The 17,033-nt window shown below is 38.0% G+C and overlaps 1 protein-coding gene and 1 long non-coding RNA gene across 3 annotated transcripts in view; one reads left to right on the top strand and one right to left on the bottom strand.

Moving 5' to 3' along the window:
• LOC144988140 (uncharacterized) overlaps nt 1-17,033 on the top strand; it is a 229,409-nt gene that overhangs the window by 168,591 nt on the left and 43,785 nt on the right. The window lies entirely within an intron of this gene.
• si:ch73-206p6.1 (phospholipid scramblase 1) lies at nt 3,994-12,902 on the bottom strand. 2 transcript variants are annotated; one of them, XM_078938183.1, is made up of 8 exons: nt 12,771-12,834; nt 12,116-12,190; nt 9,633-9,682; nt 9,281-9,323; nt 8,961-9,181; nt 8,706-8,867; nt 7,742-7,903; nt 4,482-7,624 (listed from the first exon to the last, which is right to left on the bottom strand). In XM_078938183.1, the coding sequence occupies exons 4-8, from the start codon at nt 9,306-9,308 to the stop codon at nt 7,595-7,597; spliced, it is 603 nt and encodes a 200-aa protein (XP_078794309.1). In that variant the 5' UTR covers nt 9,309-9,323; nt 9,633-9,682; nt 12,116-12,190; nt 12,771-12,834; the 3' UTR covers nt 4,482-7,594. The 2 variants fall into 2 exon arrangements, with proteins under 2 accessions (XP_011487274.2, XP_078794309.1); XM_011488972.4 differs by lacking the exon at nt 9,633-9,682 and having other exon boundaries at nt 3,994-7,624; nt 12,771-12,902.

The raw sequence follows: 17,033 nt of genomic DNA, 5'->3' as shown, positions 1-17,033 counted from the left end.
TCGGTTCCAAAAGACCGGATATGAGTTGGCGTAATTACGCTCGACTTGGTAACCCTGGGTTAACGCACGGTACATAAAGACATTCTCAATAGATCGCCGATTTCTGGAGTCACCATGGAAACGCGTGGTGAAAAAAAAGAAATCGCTGTACTTAAGTGAGACGGAGTCTGAGATTTTAATGACGGCGTATGAAGATTATACGTCCATCAAAAAAGTAACATGGCTGAAAAATAATTTAACCCTTGTGCTATCCTAGGCACTTTAACGTTGGAAGTTGGGTCATCTAGACCCACTAGACAGTGCTCTGAACCTGTTTTTTTCAATGATTTGTGATCTTCACTGGTGTCCATGGATTACATGAAATCTTTCCACCTTTATCCACCTTTGTCATGGTAGGGAGAACATGTCAATGTAAGGGGGGGTCATCTAAGATAGCACAAGGGTTAAATAATTTAGTTAAATTAATTCAAACTCAATAATTGTTTATACAACTCAAATTTACGTATTTATCTAACTAAATGTCACATTACTCCATTAATCTTTTTTCCATCTTAATTATATTTCTTGAACTTTCATATGTCTAAGTTTGAGCCGGCAGATATGCTCATTTTTATAACAATAAAAAGAACGGGAAAAAAATGCACGGAGTGCCAAAATTCATTAAATAATTTTCCGTCACTGTTATAACATATGTGGGTGGTAGGGGTGCTATATAAACTCATCATCCTCTCCCTTACTCTCACTCATGGTGCAGAGACGTAAGCATAGTAGGACAAAATAGCTCGGCAAAACACGGTGAAACACAGTAAAACAGCTATACAACTAAACACATTTTGTAAAAAACCCACACTTAAACCCAAATCCGTCCAGACGGGCAAAGGGAATGATATCCCAGAATCCCTTGCGGTGCCGATCTAACGGCAGCACCAAAGTTACACCTACTTAATTGAATTAATTTGAACGAAAGCAAAATAACTGTCTGAAAACTATGTTATTTTTAAGGTGACCTAACAAAAAAAAATGATTTATCTTAACTGAAGCAAATAATTAAGTTAGATCAAAGTAAAAAAGTTTCTCTTTCCAACATCCATATGTGGTCTTATCGCGGTGGAAAAAAGTATTATCTGAGCTTTTTCATTCACTAAGTCATCTTTAAATGGACACGCCATGCTGCTTCACCTCTCTGTAAACAAACTAAGCTTCAACTAAACCTGCTCCAGACCAGGTTATGTTCAGAGCATGAGTTGCCATGGCAACTTGACCTACCCTGAAACATACCTCCATTTCTGGAACCAAAAGCTGAGGTTATCAACTTCCTTAGCCTCAAACTTATCGTGGGAGCTAGCATAACCTGCTTTCTGGAATACCCCCCAGAACTCAAACATGACAGAAACAAAATGGAAAGCAAAAACCAATAGAAAGAAACCCAAACCATGACATTTGTCAAAATAAAGCAGGAAGTGGGCCGGTCAGGTTGACTGGAATTCACTGGACTCCACTCAACTTGGCTACACTCCAAAAACAAGCGGGTCAGAGTAAAGTAAGCTTTGTTGATTCCACCCAGCTGTTATTCAGAGAATCAAATTCAGTAGTCATGAAAAGAAAATAATCAATAAAACTTTCAAGGCCAGGATTAGTGTGGTGTAAATCTTCTTTAAAAATGTGTTGTCTACCTTTTGAAACCATTTTCTGGTGGTCGTTTAAAGAACTGCAACATTTAGTACTTCTAGGTGAGTTTCATGTTTGCCAACAGAATGTGAAGGCTTGATTCAGACGTGCTCTCTTGGAGAGCATATGTTTCAATGTTCAGGTACTTACATATTTAGGACGACTTAGACCAACAGCTACAGAGGACACATAGTGTCTTAAAAAAACTCATTTGTTGGATAAGTGGAATAATATGTATTCTGACTCAAAGGAATCTTTTCTGTTGCTAATAATGAAGGATCTACAAAAAACATAGTTAAAATACACTGTGCTAAATAAACAATAATTATACAGTTGCTCTTTTCTATTTAATAAAAATTCTTTATTAGGAAATTACTTATATCGATTGAGCTCACTTAATTTATTTGTGTGATATGTAATTAAATATGGTTTTCCATGTTTTATTGTCCAATAAATTACATGATCAAATTACAAGATGGCTTTAAAACCATTTAATTGTAAAACAATTTGTGAAACTATAAGTTCTCAACTTTTTAGTGTGGAGTTACTCTCCAACTGTGAGACTGGGGTAATAAATGGGTAATTATAGCAAACATATTAGTCTGGTTATCTGTGTTTCCAGTCTCAAGTATCTCACCAAGAAGAGTGTTTTGATATGTAATTTATGTAAGATATGTAATATGTTACAATATAATAGCAATAAATCACAATCTACACATTTTAACTATATGAATTTAGGATTGTGTTATTCTATATATTTTGAAGACAAGTTTATGTGAAGTCAGAAACTGACTAACAGTCATGAGCATCAGATAAAAAACAGCAACAGAAGAGCAGATAACTTGCAGCATGTTTTCCTTTAAGAATCATAAGACGTCATCTTTGATTTTAAATGGTTTAAATTGTTTTGAAATGAGCATATCATGGTTTTTTTTCTGAATTTTATATTAGTTTAATTTTAATAATATTCTTTATTCCCTTGCATTGTGTTGCTTATTAACTTATTAAAGTAAATATAGAACAGCATAGACAAAGGACTCACACTTATCCCCTCAAATATATTTTCAGACAATATAAAGGAAAAATGGTTCTCTGTTTGTGACTCAGCTGTAGCTCTTGATGACTCACCAGTTTGTGGTTTTTGATTACTGTAGAGGTCAGACTTTAGCTAAAATATTTGACAATTTAGAAAGCAGCTTTCTGGCAGCATAGTAGTTTTTTTTCTTTCTTTCTATATGTTCTATAAAATAACCAACAAAACATTCACAGAATGCAAAAAATAAACTGCATCCACTGCTGCCTGATGTGACATTCATTTGGTAAAATAAACCAAAAAACACTGTTTTAAAGATTGTGATACATTTAAAAAAGTGTTTGTGTTATTATTTTGAAGCTCCATTGCCCTTCTTTTAGTATATGCTGGAGTTCTATTCCCCCTTGTGTAGCCTGCAATTACAAAGTAACTGAACTGTTCCGTTATTTTTCTCTTAATACAGTTCTTGAAAACTGAAAAAATCTAAATTGAAGCTTGATTTTAGAAACTTTATCAAAGAAACTGATTCATTCACTTGTTATAACATGGCTCCATGCTTTTGTTGCCTTGCTCTGCTATAAAACATTGATTTATATTTGCATACAAACCTTTAAAATTGACCAGATTTATTTGTAAATTGCATTTTCAAATGTGATTCTATGCTATAAAATTGGTTTTAGTGTGTCAACAGTGGTTTCATCTCAGAATGTATATTGTGGTTTTAGTCCACATTAAAAAAAATAAAAAAAGTTTCAGAAAAAAGGGAAAGAGCTGCAGGCAGATTTTTGACGGGTTGATCAGCCATCCAGCTCACCTCAGCAAACACAAGAGCTGCCAAGTCGCTTTTGTGATGGCAAAAAAAAAAAAAAAAAAAAGCTCCAGCTCCACAGAATTCTCCACAATGTGTTCCAACCACTGGTTTATGACCATCCCACTCGGAGCGTTGCCTCAGATGTACCGTATTCTGACATACAAGAAAGATAAACTAGGAGTTTGTGAGTCACTGTAATGACAGTGCATTCTGTTCCCATGAGATGATGTTGAAGGTATCCTTTCATCAGCTCCTAAGGTTTGTTAAAAGTGGTCACACGTTGATCATGTAATAAATTCACCCTAATAATAAAAATCTGTTGTTTACATTTGAACAGATGTGCAAATATATAATTTAACTGTTGTAAACCAACACATAAAAAAGCAAAGTTTTAGCATCATTGCTGAAGCTTTTATATTTAATGTTCTATTATTTAAAAAAAAAACAAAAAACGTAATAATAAACGAATCAGAGACAGATGTTTATGTTACATTTATTTTTTCTACTTCTGATGACCTCATTTACAGGATTTCTGCAGCTAAAAGAAACAATCGATGTAATAAAAACAGTTTGTTAGTTAGCTGACTCAAAAACAGGGCTCAGAGCTCAGTAAAAGTACTAAAGCAAGGATATACTGCATCAATTTAAAACTGTGTTTTTATGCTTCATTCACTTAAGAAAATGATCAAAAAGGCATTTGACTGTTTGCGCAGGCTATGCTGAAGTTTTCATTTGATTGATTTAACAGTTTATTAGTTCACAGTTTCAGAGCAAAAATTAAAGAAATATCATTTCAGCTGTTTGACTAAACAGCACCACAACACTCTCTGCTTTCTTTTGTATTTTTTTCCTTGTAAACACAATCAATTTTCAGGAAATGAGCAACACTTGACCTACATAAACGGAGCCATTTCTGAATAAATGCATCTTTCTATCCCCCCAGAAAAGTAAATTTTAAGAACGTCAGCATGTTCTTCATCTTTAAATCAAAGATTTAAATCACAATACAGCGAAAGAGTGAGAGAAATCCACTTGTGGTAGTTTTACAAACAAATGTCAGTGCACTGAAGGCAGGATGAAACAATGCAACAATTTTAGGTCCAAATATGCAACATAAACTCGTAGAACTGGCAGTAAAGTACTTTTGTTTTTACAAAAATAAAGCTCTATACCAAGTTTTTATTAAAAAGCATCTTAAGATGGACCTTTTTCTGGATTTGCAAATCGGCAAACACCTTACGTGTAGAGAAAAAAACACACTTTTATTCTGGCTAAAACTAACACCTGGCATTCTTTTTATGTAGTACACAAATATAATTACTACACAGTATTTGTGACCAAACAGAAACCTGCATGATGGTTTAATGTCGACTTCTGTACCATAAATGATATGTAAATTTAATGTTTGCAGAATAGTTATTTGCAAAATGGATGAAGATTTCCAGAATCAACATTAGCAAACTCTATAGATTAAGAAGCAAACACACTTCAACCTGAGATTCTCCAAAAAATATACAATGTCTTCAGTCACTAGTGGCTGAATACATTTCTATGGCGAAAGCAGGCGATGCGACTGATCATTCAGAGATGAACATCTAGCTCCATCCAGTGGACACAACTGAGACTGCATAAGAAGAGGTACATCCACACCCAAGGTGAGGAAGAAAAAAAAGGAAATATTGAACATTTCATTACGTTTCCCAGAAGGTTTTATATCAAGAGTTTAACAACGGGCAAGTTTACTCACAACACTCGCACACACGCAAACAAGTGCAAAAACAGCACACAACACCTGCAGCTGACAAAATATTAAACTAACCAATATATAAATAATTAAAAAAGAAACTAGGAATAAATGACCTACTGTACTGAATATTTAAAAGTAACTCTTTTTTCAACTTTCAGGATTTTACACACAAAACAACAAAAATAGATTTTTTTAAGGTTTTAAATAAAGTAAATACATCCTTATATGAACAATGTTTTCTTACTTTAGGAGCTAAAGTAGAACTACACTTAGATCTGCTTCAATGATATTTAATCATTTTGGTATCAAACCGTTTTTTGGCAGGTGTTAAGTCTATTTTTGCACTGCTCCCTTTATCAGTCAGGAACTTTAGCATTTTGCTGCCACCCATCATTTTGGAAAAGAGGCCATCTGTAAATATCATCTTATTTTGAAAATACCGGTACTCATTTTAAGCAACAAAGAAAAGACAATTGTGTATCTTCCAAAATCTCCCTTCAGAGAAAAAAAAAAAACCAACAGAACAACATGCCTAAAAAAGGTTGGATAAAAAAACACATGGCTATCCATGAAGACAACATGAGCACAGCTCCAACCTGCCAAACTAGTAGTACGAATTATGAAACTCTTCAGTATTTACTCATTTACAACTGTTTAAATGTAAATATAGTCAAAAGAAATTGTGTGTTTTTGGACACTGAGATCCTGGTAGAGATGTTTGGCAGCAAGGAAGAGACATTTGGGAAAATGTATCATCACTTCCTGTGAGGCATGGGGGTGGAAGAATGATTATATGAACTTGCTTTAACCGCGATCGCCATGCAGGTTAACTGGACAAAAATCCATAGCAGCAGTAAAATTGTATAAATATCATTATTGCACCACTGCAGTCCATCTAGAATAGGCCTGCACAATACACCGCAAATTTATCGTTATCGCAATATCCAGCTCTGCAATATGCATATCGCAAAAGACGGCGAATATCGCAATAAATCGCAAACCCAAAATGTGTTAAAACAATCTTCTAGCAGCTTGAAGCATTTAACGAATCAAATAAAATCCCTTTATGCTTTGACCAATCAGATGGACGCCTTCCCATTGTTGACCAATCAGATGGACGCCTTCCCATTGTTGACCAATCAGATGGACGCCTTCCCATTGTTGACCAATCAGATGGAGGCCTATTATGTTAACCCTGGTCCTGAAGAGCCTCAACCCTGCCTGTTTTCCAGCTCTCCTTAACCAGCTTGCTGTTGATTGGCTGACTCAAGTGATTTCACATCCTGATTGACTGAACACACCTGATTTTGGTTATCATTATCGAGCAGTCTAGGGAGAATTGGAAAACAGACAGGGTTGAGGCTCTTGAGGACCAGGGTTAGCCACCCTGACGTTTGTCCCCCATGTCGATGAGGGTCATTTGGAGTATAATTTTTAAACTGTTGCAATGAAATGGGAATTATGTTTTTGTTTATTTTTCTATTTGTTTATTTACCGCAAATTTATCGTTATCGCAATATTGATCACTAATATCGCAAGTTTTCCTCATATCGTGCAGCCCTAATCTAGAAGTGTTTTATTAACCCTTGTGCTATCCTGGGCACTTTAACGTTGGGACTTGGGTCATCTAGACCCACTAGACAGTACTCTGAACCTTTTTTCTTCAATGATTTGTGATCTTCACTGGTGTCCATGGATTACATGAAATCTTTCCACCTTTATCCACCTTTGTCATGGTAGGAAGAACACGTCAAAGTAAGGGTGGAGTCATCTAAGATAGCACAAGGGTTAACAATATCCCAGAATATTTTTAGTTTAAAAATTAGTTAGTGCAATTTGTCAGGTTTGATAACTGGAGTGAATTTTATAACCCCTTTGTTGTTTTACTTATTTATTTATTAGTATAAACTATTTTCCTATAGTTTTATATAATTTCACACATGATGCTGGATCGTTTTGCTGTTTTCCTTTTCATGTTTGATTCATATTGTTCCAGTTTGGCTTGATATTATCCATTTATTGATGGCCCAACTAGAAAAATCTCTTTTGAACTGTTTGCTCCAGTAATAAAAAATATATATATATATATATGAATCAAATAAAATGGAGCTGCTTTGCACACTTCTATCTGAACAGCAGGGCATTACAGCCAACCTGAGAAGCTAAAACTGAAGCAAAGGTTCTTTCTAAATGTTCATGCACCTTCGGACTGTACCCATCCAGTTCCCTTTTAACTATCCATACGAAGGCTGCTGCTCATTTTCTGGATGGATCATCATGGCTTTGTGGCCTTGTTTCTTCCAGGGATGTAGGAAAGTATAAGCCCATTTGGCTTCTAGTTTGTGGTCTCAAAGAACATGAAATCCTGCACACATGCAAAACAAGAGGAAAGGGTTACAACCGAGGCTCCAGTATGAACGGCAGATGCAGCATTTGTAGTGAAATACAACTTGTAAACAGCATTGTCTAAAGTTGCACTTACGATGAGAAAGCACGCTCCGATCATGACGGCTTTCATCCTCACATCCAGATCCAGGGGAAACTGGATCCCAAAGTTGTCCGAATCTGTGAAAGCCTCCCGCAGGAGTCCTGTCCACTGCTTACTGATTTTTCCAATCTTATTGACTTCATCCATCGTCAAAATCTGAGAGGAAAAAAAAGTTCAATTACAGAACTCAGTTGCAATAAGAGGATTTTTATTGCAGTGTTAGTCCTTGGTCTCTGTCATGCGTTCACATTGGACGAACCTGCTGGTTGGACAATACTTTAAGCCTTAGTCACATGCACCCTTACGAGTCAATGCCTGTATAGGTGCTGTGGCATTTTGGGTTGTCCGGGCCCGTGGGGAGTCGTAGAGAGGCGCGGCCGCATCTTAACGTGTTTTGAGGCTCGTACAGCCACCGCAACTGATGTCATGAAAATGAAACGTACAATAGTCGCGCATGTGGTAAGAGCATAGTGCAGTAAGGCTAAAGTCCTTCGCACAGACTAATGACATATGGGTGACGCTGGCGTACCGTGCAGTGGTTGTTAGTCAGTTGCAAGCACTGATCACATACTGACAGATGTCACATGCAAAGGGGTGTGCACGTGACAGTGCACTTTACCTTTGCGTGCTGTGTAAGTGTTCGCTATGACCTGTCGCCCGCAGCATGCCTGTATAAAAATATGTACATAAATATTTTGGCCCTACAGGCTCACCTAGCAGTCTACGACCTTCATAGTTCATGAGAGCCCCGCAGACAGCCTGTATCCCCCCGTAAGGGCAGTTGTGACTAAGGCTTTGGCCGCTTTTCCAAACCCTTGAGTAGTGTAATAGGTCTTGCAGCTTTGGTATGTGAGGCATGGCTTAATGAAAGCAAAGCAAGAAAATGATATTCTGCGTAAAGAAAAAGGTACAATCATTTTGTGGACATAGTTTGAATTTCATGCTGAAGTAGACGCACCTCAAAGTCAACATCGGGAAGGCAGCTCCAGCCACAGAAGGGCCCGTGGATCTTCAACACAGGCTCATTGTGCTCGTTTGCAACAATAAACTTGGGGAAGAAGGGGTGCCATTGCTGGATCACGTAGCCCACTGTGTTCCCAGGGGGAGACTGAACCTCCAGCTGTGTGGAGCATTTGGAGACAAAGTCACGGCCTTCATCCCACCAAGGAAACCACTTCACATGTCAAACCCAGATCGCGCTGCTCACACTCACTTCTTGCAAGCAGCAGGGGAAAAAGCACGACATGCACTTCAGCGGCCTGGTGACGGTGATGATCTCCTGACCGAAGTTGTCCAGGACGTGGATGGTGAAGGAGCGCAGGGGGCCGCAGCACTGCCGGCTCAGGCAGTCGTTCTCCTCCACGGCGTAGAACACGTTCTGGCCCATGACGTTTCGAATTTCATACTTGTTGTTGCTTTCAAAACCAACAAGAGCTTCATGGATTAAAAAAAAACAAACAAAGATGGCAGTGAGCGAGTGTGGATAACAAACTGTTAGTGATGCAGCTGAAAGGACACAAAAACATCCTTTACCTTCCACAAGCTCAACCTTTTGTTTCATGAGCAGCTGGTCCACCTGACAGCAGTAAACAGAAGACTTATACTTAGGTTCACTTTCAAATTCAGCAAAAAGAACAGTTAAATATAAACTTAGAGTAAAAAGTGTTTTCAAAATGTCCAGATAATACATATACATTTTATTTTTGCTTTTTATTACTTTTAAATACAAAATCCTGGTTACCCATAAAATCGAGACTGATGAGTTTTAGTATAAAACATAGTTAAAAAAATCCCAATTGAACTAACTAAATCTATTAGATTACAATCCATCTGGAAAAAATATGGCTGATGTTCTGTTGTTTTTTTTTGCGTGTGTGTTACTGACACTGAAATATGAAACTCCTCTACGGACCAGTTCTGATCACAGCAACATTTCTGTTAAATGAGAGAAAAATAGGTGACTGCTTGCAGATCAGGTGGTAGTTTTTTTCATTTCAGGATCTTATATTTTTCATTTTTCTGTCCAAGAAACAAACTATTCAGTTAAATTGTAGTCAAATTTGTTGTAAAATGTTGTTTGTTTGGGAAAACAATTATGCATTTTAAAAACTTTAGTAAAAATACATAATAATTAAATTAATTATTAACCACTGAGTCAAATTTGGCCCTCATCTTTTTTTTTCACATTTTTTTTTTTAAATTTTCTATTTTTTGTTTTTATTTAGGCTTCTGTTAATTGCCGCTTCCCAAAGTGTAATAAAAATATAAAAAAAAGTTAAATTTTACTGTAAAAGCCCTGAAGAAAATTGTTGTTGGGTTCTCATTTTCTATTAACAAAAAAACAAAATGACTAAAAGACTTATCTTTGACATTAATTGAGGGAATTTTACATTTTAGTGAAAGCCGCTTTGACAGCTCTTGAGCTTACAGGAAATGTGTCTGCAGGTTGACTGCTGAGTCAGCACTTTTAAAGCACAACCAATGCAGCACAACAACAACATAAGCTGCCCCTATAATGTTACAGAGAACTAACCGGGCCACTGCTCCATTCATATTTTAGTTACAACTTTGACATGACACAAAGCTGCAGCCACAGCAGGTAATGAACCCATGTGGGGTTTTAAATGACAACAATTTCAGATCTCATTTCAAAGCAGCCCGGTTCCTGCAGAACATTTAAAAAAATATCATTTATTATTGTTCATTAAAAAAAAAATGTGTCTCTTAATGTTTATCTTTTATTGCTGCTCCAGTATGCAACATCTTTTTTTCTTTTTTATTAGAATTGAGATGCATCAAGAAGGACAGGAAGGAATGAAGATTAGCTTCCATTTCTTTTGCTATAAACCAGGGGTCTACAACCTGAGGCTCCGGAGCCACATGTGGCTCTCTGACCCCTCTGATAGAGGAAAAATACTACGTCTTTTATTTTGTAAAGTTACACTTTTTAGACTACAAGGCACATAAAGCAAAACGAAAGTCTGATGAGTCGAACGTTATTCTACTTATTGACAAACAGTTGAAGCAAAAATAAATATCCCTCTCGCCTACAGTAACCATAACGCTCCAACAATCTATCAAGCTTAGTTTATCAAAGTCATACTAAAACACCAAGACTGGTTTTTCAGCACCGTGTACAACATAAAATCACATAGAGGTCAGTTAGCATGACCAGAATTCCTAGTATTCTATTTTTGAAAAAAAAAAAAATCAAGGATTTTAAATGCAGTTAGTGGTCCAAAAAGTCTGGTAAAGGTCACTTAATTAGCTCTGATTTAAATCAGGTTTGTTCATTTCTGGCTGTGATGCACCACAAATGGTGGAATAAACAGTGGGATAGGGGTGTTTTTTAAAGTCCCAATACAATCGTGTGTACGATCTGTTGTAAAAGTGTTCCCACCGGTCTTTTAATTAGGATTATGCCCAAATCAAAAAGCCTGTGTCGTTTTCTAAGACAGTTTCTGCAGAGCAGAAGGAGTTCATGTGAAATTCGCCTCTGACTGTTGGCACAGACTGAGCCCAAGCTGATTTCTCCATCATGCCTTTGTTTACACTCTCTCCCCTTAGCTTACAGCCCCTCACAAACCCAAGCTAACATTACCGGTGCACCAAAATGACGAGCAATATTGAAGCTATCCAGCCGTACAGTTTGGAGCCAGATGCCAGCTCAGAGAGGAAAGCAAAGACGTACATGGATCTAGTCAAAGTGTCTGCATCAGAATGGAGCGGAGAAGGGAGCCTGTGGCCTACCGATTGTAGTTTGTTCATATCAACTAGCATTTTCAAAAACCATTTTTTGTCTGCTCCTGATGCATCGCGATTTGAATAAATAAATACTTCGAATCACAGTTTCATTTTCTTTTTTTTTCACACCTTCATTTTCTGTACATATGTCCTCCATCATGAGGAAAATGCTACAATAACGTGTTAAAACACCAAAAACGTAGCAGTGCGTCTTTAATCAATGTTGACCTTTCACTATCTACTACTACAGTTTCTGCACTGAAATAGTTCTAATGGGACAGGATGTCTTTTATTTTGAAAGGGAGTTTGTGAACCTCTGTCAGAAGTTATGAACTATTTCAGATTTAGAAAGAATGCTGTTTTCTCTTTGTTTGTTTTATTTATGCCCCCCAAAAAAACAGTTTGTTCATTTACTATAATAGTAAAAATGACATAAATACAAGTCAATGCCTTATTTTTCTAAAGAATGACGTCAGACTTGTTTGGCTCCTACTTGGTTATAGTGGTTGAGAAATTGACAATGGCTCTTCAACTGTTGAAGGTTGCAGACTCCTGTTATAAACGTGTACAGCTGGCAGCAGGAATAAAATGTTAAAGAAATTGTAAAGAAAGGGGCTAAATTACCTGTGTGAGATATTCTAAGCCTGGTGGGCAGCCTGGTATTCCCGGGCTGGGCACAGCATACATATTCATGTGGACCTGTTGGTGAGGGGACTGTTTGAAACAGAATACTGGCGCCATCTTCTGCTTATTTAGGTCACAGTTATTAACACGCGTGAATCTATCACAGAAAGACAGCAGTGGAGGCTTCGTGGTTCTGGTCGTGTGGACAAGCGGCCGCAGCGCGCGCTCTCAGGTCAGGCTGGCTGACCTGTGTTTGGGGGTTGGGGGGCGGCGCGCGGCTCCACCACCTCCTCCTCCTCCTCCTCCTCCTCAATGCTGCTGGGAAACTCCGCGGCCATACCTACAGAAACCTCCGCCTTTACGACACGATTTCACTGAGGGATTATACAGCCAGAGGCCACCCGAGCTCCACTCCCCCATGACTCATCACATTGTTAACCGCTTGTTAACCGCTTATGTGGCTGTATAGGACGAGGGGGGGCTGTGCTCTGCCCTATATCCGAGACAGAGTCGTGACAAGCGACTAACTTTAGCCTAAACATTAACATTCAGCCTAAAAAAGGTCCCATTCTACCGAAATCTGTCATCTGTTGCCGTATATCGATTAAAAAACGCGTAAAATAAGGGGATGTCACAAAAAAGTAAACAAACTCACCTGTTTTGGACGTTTAGCTTGAAATAATAACAGGCCACTTGGGATGAAACCAAACCGTAGGAATAAACCTCTGATGTGATTGGTCAACGTCACAGGACTTCCTGTTTTCATGGACCAATGAAATTAGAGCTGTATAGAACTGTGTGCAATAGATGTCAAATCAATTGTAAAGTGGAAAGATGCGTGATTTAAAAACAATGTAGTGGTGTGATGTCATGTTGTTTTTTAATACTTTTTACCATTACTACTTCGTAAATGCCTGTAATGTGAAATGGGAGCATGTATGTATACAAAAAATAATAATATTAAGTCTTATAATGTTTTTGATTTTTCTGGGCGAAATGGACTAAAGACAAAATCTCAGATTTTTTTCCACACAAAATTTAGCTTCCAACTTTAATATTTTTTTTCTCTATCTCCTTACTTTCTTAAACAAAAATGATAAATGACAGAATGTGTTTAATTAAAACTTTATTATAACTCCTTTGGGATTTGACCTGAATTAAAAATGCAACTAAATACAAGCTGTAAAACTGTTTGTAAAGCAGAGCAGTGCTGGAGCATCCCGTAGTAGAGAGTAACTCAATAGAATACTTCCGCTTTACATTTTGAAACAAATTCCTTGTACTCCCACTTTTGGTGGCATCAGGATTCAAATTGATTTAGCAGTTTAAAGGTTCCAGTTTGTTGGAGTTTGTTTTTCCAAGTCTAAATCACAAAACAAAACCAGTTCCATATAACTCAAGAAACTCTTGGAGGAGGACATGAGGGTAGTTTGCAAGGAGGATGCAGATTATTGGGTTAGATGGGTGATTCTCTGGTGACCCCTATGGGAGCAGCTGACATACAAAGAAGTCTTTTAAAAATCCCCCAAATCCATGGGAAGACAAATAAATTCAAATGTTTTTTTTCGACTGCTGGGGCTGTGAATCCAGAAGAGTGCTCTTCGTTAATAACTTTAAACTGATCTGACAATGGTAGGACCTGTTTAGGGAAAGGGCCCACACATGTGCAGATGTGGAGTGAGCTGACTGGTGTCCATCTTTTCTATGAATGCCTGGAAAATGCTATCTGGTGCATATTTATGTAGCACTTTACTACCTTCTTTGAAGTCCTAAAGTGCTTTACAGTCACAATCCCATGCACACATACATTCACACATTGATGGCGGCTCCGCTGCCGAAAGCTGGTGCCAACCTATAACCACCAGGATCACGGTGGGGTTCAGTGTCTTGGCCAAGGAAACTTCGACACATGGGTGGGCAGGGCGGGGACAAAACCTGCAATATTCTGATCAGAGGTCGACCACTCTACCTTCTCACCACGACTGCTCAATAACAGATCATGTCTCCTGTTTGCTACACTGAATAAGTTAACACGCCCTCCAGCTTCATATCTTTCAGGACTAATTTCCACATTTACATTAACAAGACCCTGCGCATTAAACATGCATCAAACTTCACAATGCAAATCACAACTCTGCAGCCAGAGAGACACTCAGAGCTGACACACTTCACACCTGTCAGTGAGAAAACCATCTCTATTCTGAGTTCATTTAAATGCTGCCTCAATGTCGTTCCCACATTTCTAAATCTGTGCAGAGCATGACTCATTCACGTGGTTAACCTCTCACTGCAGTCTTCCAACTGCTGCCACCAAGCCTCTGAAAGAAGAGCGATCTTGATGCAAGTGTGCTGAGTAGCTATGTGCTCGTTTCAAAACAGACCCTCTTTGGTAGTCTCTTAAAAAGCTCACAGATTTTTCTCCTGCTGAATGATTGCTTTGATGGTTTTCAGGGGGGGTTTTAGGCCCCTTCACACAAACACATTGAAACTGTTTTTATCAAGCTGACAGGTGACATCCCACAGAATACAGGTACAGATAAAATCTCTGTCTGAGTGTTGTTTGATCAGAGAGCTACATTTGATACAGTCATCCATGTGATCCTAAAGGACTGGGTAGGCATCATGATTACTGCCCACAAATGGCTTTATTCCTCTCTTCAAGACATGTCATACGTTGTTGAAACAGTTAACAATGTCTCAAACCTGTGGGGTCCCCCAGGGGTCCATATTGACACCTCTTTTAATCAATAGGTTTATCCTACCTTTAGGCCAACTAACACACAGTAAATATGTATGCCATACACAGTTATGCAGATGTATGGATCAGTGGAGTGACTGCCAACAGATCACTTACTTGATCAAGAGCAATTTGCATCAGGATTGGGAGGTGCTCAGAGCGCAGGTTTTTAAAGGAATCCTCAAAGATGTGATCAAAATACTACTACATTATATTACACTTAAAAGCACAAATAGTTGATTTTGCATGATATAGGCCCTTTAAGGCATCATAAACATTGCTTATTTTAGAAGAAAATGGCTAAGTTACCAAGTCACCCAAACAAGAGAGATGGTAATATAATAAATACATTTGTATTTTCAATCATTTGAAGGTTGCTGTGTGAACTCAATATAAAACTTTTTTTTCAACAAGCAAAGTTTCATTTTATTCATTTAAATCTACACATTGCAATGTTTGTTTTTAGGATGATGTTATCCAGGCCCCATGATGTAGTGCAGCTAAGAACTGAAACCGTGGTTTCAATTATTCAAACCTCTGGGTTCAAAATAATCTTACAACAACTTCAATAAATTAAGTCTTGACCATCCAAGAATGAAAATATTTATCAAAAAAGTTGTATATATATTTGTATCTCTATACAGCTTCACACATTTCCCATAAAACCAGCAAACGTTTACAAACATCTTCAGAGTATCTACATTTCTTATGTGTTGCTATACTTAGCCTCCATTGGAGAGCAGTGTTGAGCTAATGATGCTCGGGTCTCAACACCATTACTAAGACTAATGCAGAAATTGCCTCTTCATTGTAGAAGGGAATATTGAAACCCACTTTAGAAGCACATATATGCACGCAAATGCACTTGCTCCCACATTACAAATGGCTTTGAGGTTGTCGGTTCGAGTATCCCTATTTGCGAATACAAATTGCCAGATTTCCTCAAGAGCTGCTGATTTCTCCAAGCAACACTAATGAGAACAAACGATGACTCACACACAGATCTGCTGACACTTCAGGCACCCAAAGAAATGTTTTAATTGATTCATGTTATAGAAATTGCTTAAAGTGAGCTGGAGCTGCTAGAAAATTAGAATTAAAAAAAAAAATAACCCCCCTTTTTTTGTTTAACGTTTTAGATTTAGATTCAAAAAGGATATTAAAACTGAAATGTTGGAGGCAAAAAAATAGACATAACTTTTTTCTTTTCTTTTTTTGGTCCAAACAGAGTGACAACACGTATGTTCTCCATCAGCGTGATCAAAACAAAGTCAGAGAGGGACTTTGAAATGGGAGTGTTCCCCTGCTCTCATCTGAATAAACAGTCTGGACGGTCAGGGGTCTTTGAAAGTCAGTCAGATTGTCCTTTGACTCCTTAGGCCCATACACTCCCACCAAGACACAGAGGGTGTGTGTGTGTGCCAGTCGCGTCTCTTCTCTTGATATTTATTCTTGTTTTACAGTCGTTCTGGTTTTTTTTTTCTTCCTTCTTCTCTTTTTTTAAGGTGGTCCTCTTTATCCGCTTGGGTAATCTTTCGTGGACTCCTAACGAGGTTGTCAGGTTCACCGCATAATGAGGAGCCTAAAGATGAATGTAAAAACGCTTCCATTACACCGCTTTCATCCTCCTGTTCATTAGGTTAGCATAAGGTTACAATACATTACTCCGGTCCCTACTCCACATCCTAAAAGATTGCACATGCCACTGTGTTTCAGTTTGGCGCGATAATGTTCATGCAGGCAAATGCATACCTTAAGGCTGCAATTTGAAATAAACTTTAGATTATTTTTCCTGTGTGATGACTATTTCCAGATTATGGAAAAAAAAGAGTTTAGCTATTTGTATGTAAAAAAACAAAAAAACAAAAAAAGCATTTGCAACAGTCTCTCCGTCTCCCCACCTCTAAACATCCTCTGCTTTCCTCCCTCTTAATGTCCCTCATTTCTGCACCCCTGTCAAGTGCTTTGTTTGCAGTGACTTTCCATGTGGTTATCTGAGCGGAGACAGTATGCCTCCGCCTGGCACTGGACCTCAGTTTCCACGGCAACTTTATAATTGTTTTGGATGCGTTCCAAACGCCACTGGATACTGGGGCATTATTGATGTCAAAAGAAACATGTATGAAACGAGGAGATGTGGACGTGTCCATATGGTCCCGCACACAGCTTCTTGGAAAGCCA

This window comes from Oryzias latipes, chromosome 20, assembly GCF_053564925.1.
Source record: "Oryzias latipes strain Hd-rR chromosome 20, Olatipes_Hd-rR_3.1".
Classification (NCBI taxonomy): domain Eukaryota; kingdom Metazoa; phylum Chordata; class Actinopteri; order Beloniformes; family Adrianichthyidae; genus Oryzias; species Oryzias latipes.
Note: the sequence above shows the minus strand (reverse complement) of the source record. Positions and strands in the feature narration are given on the sequence as shown.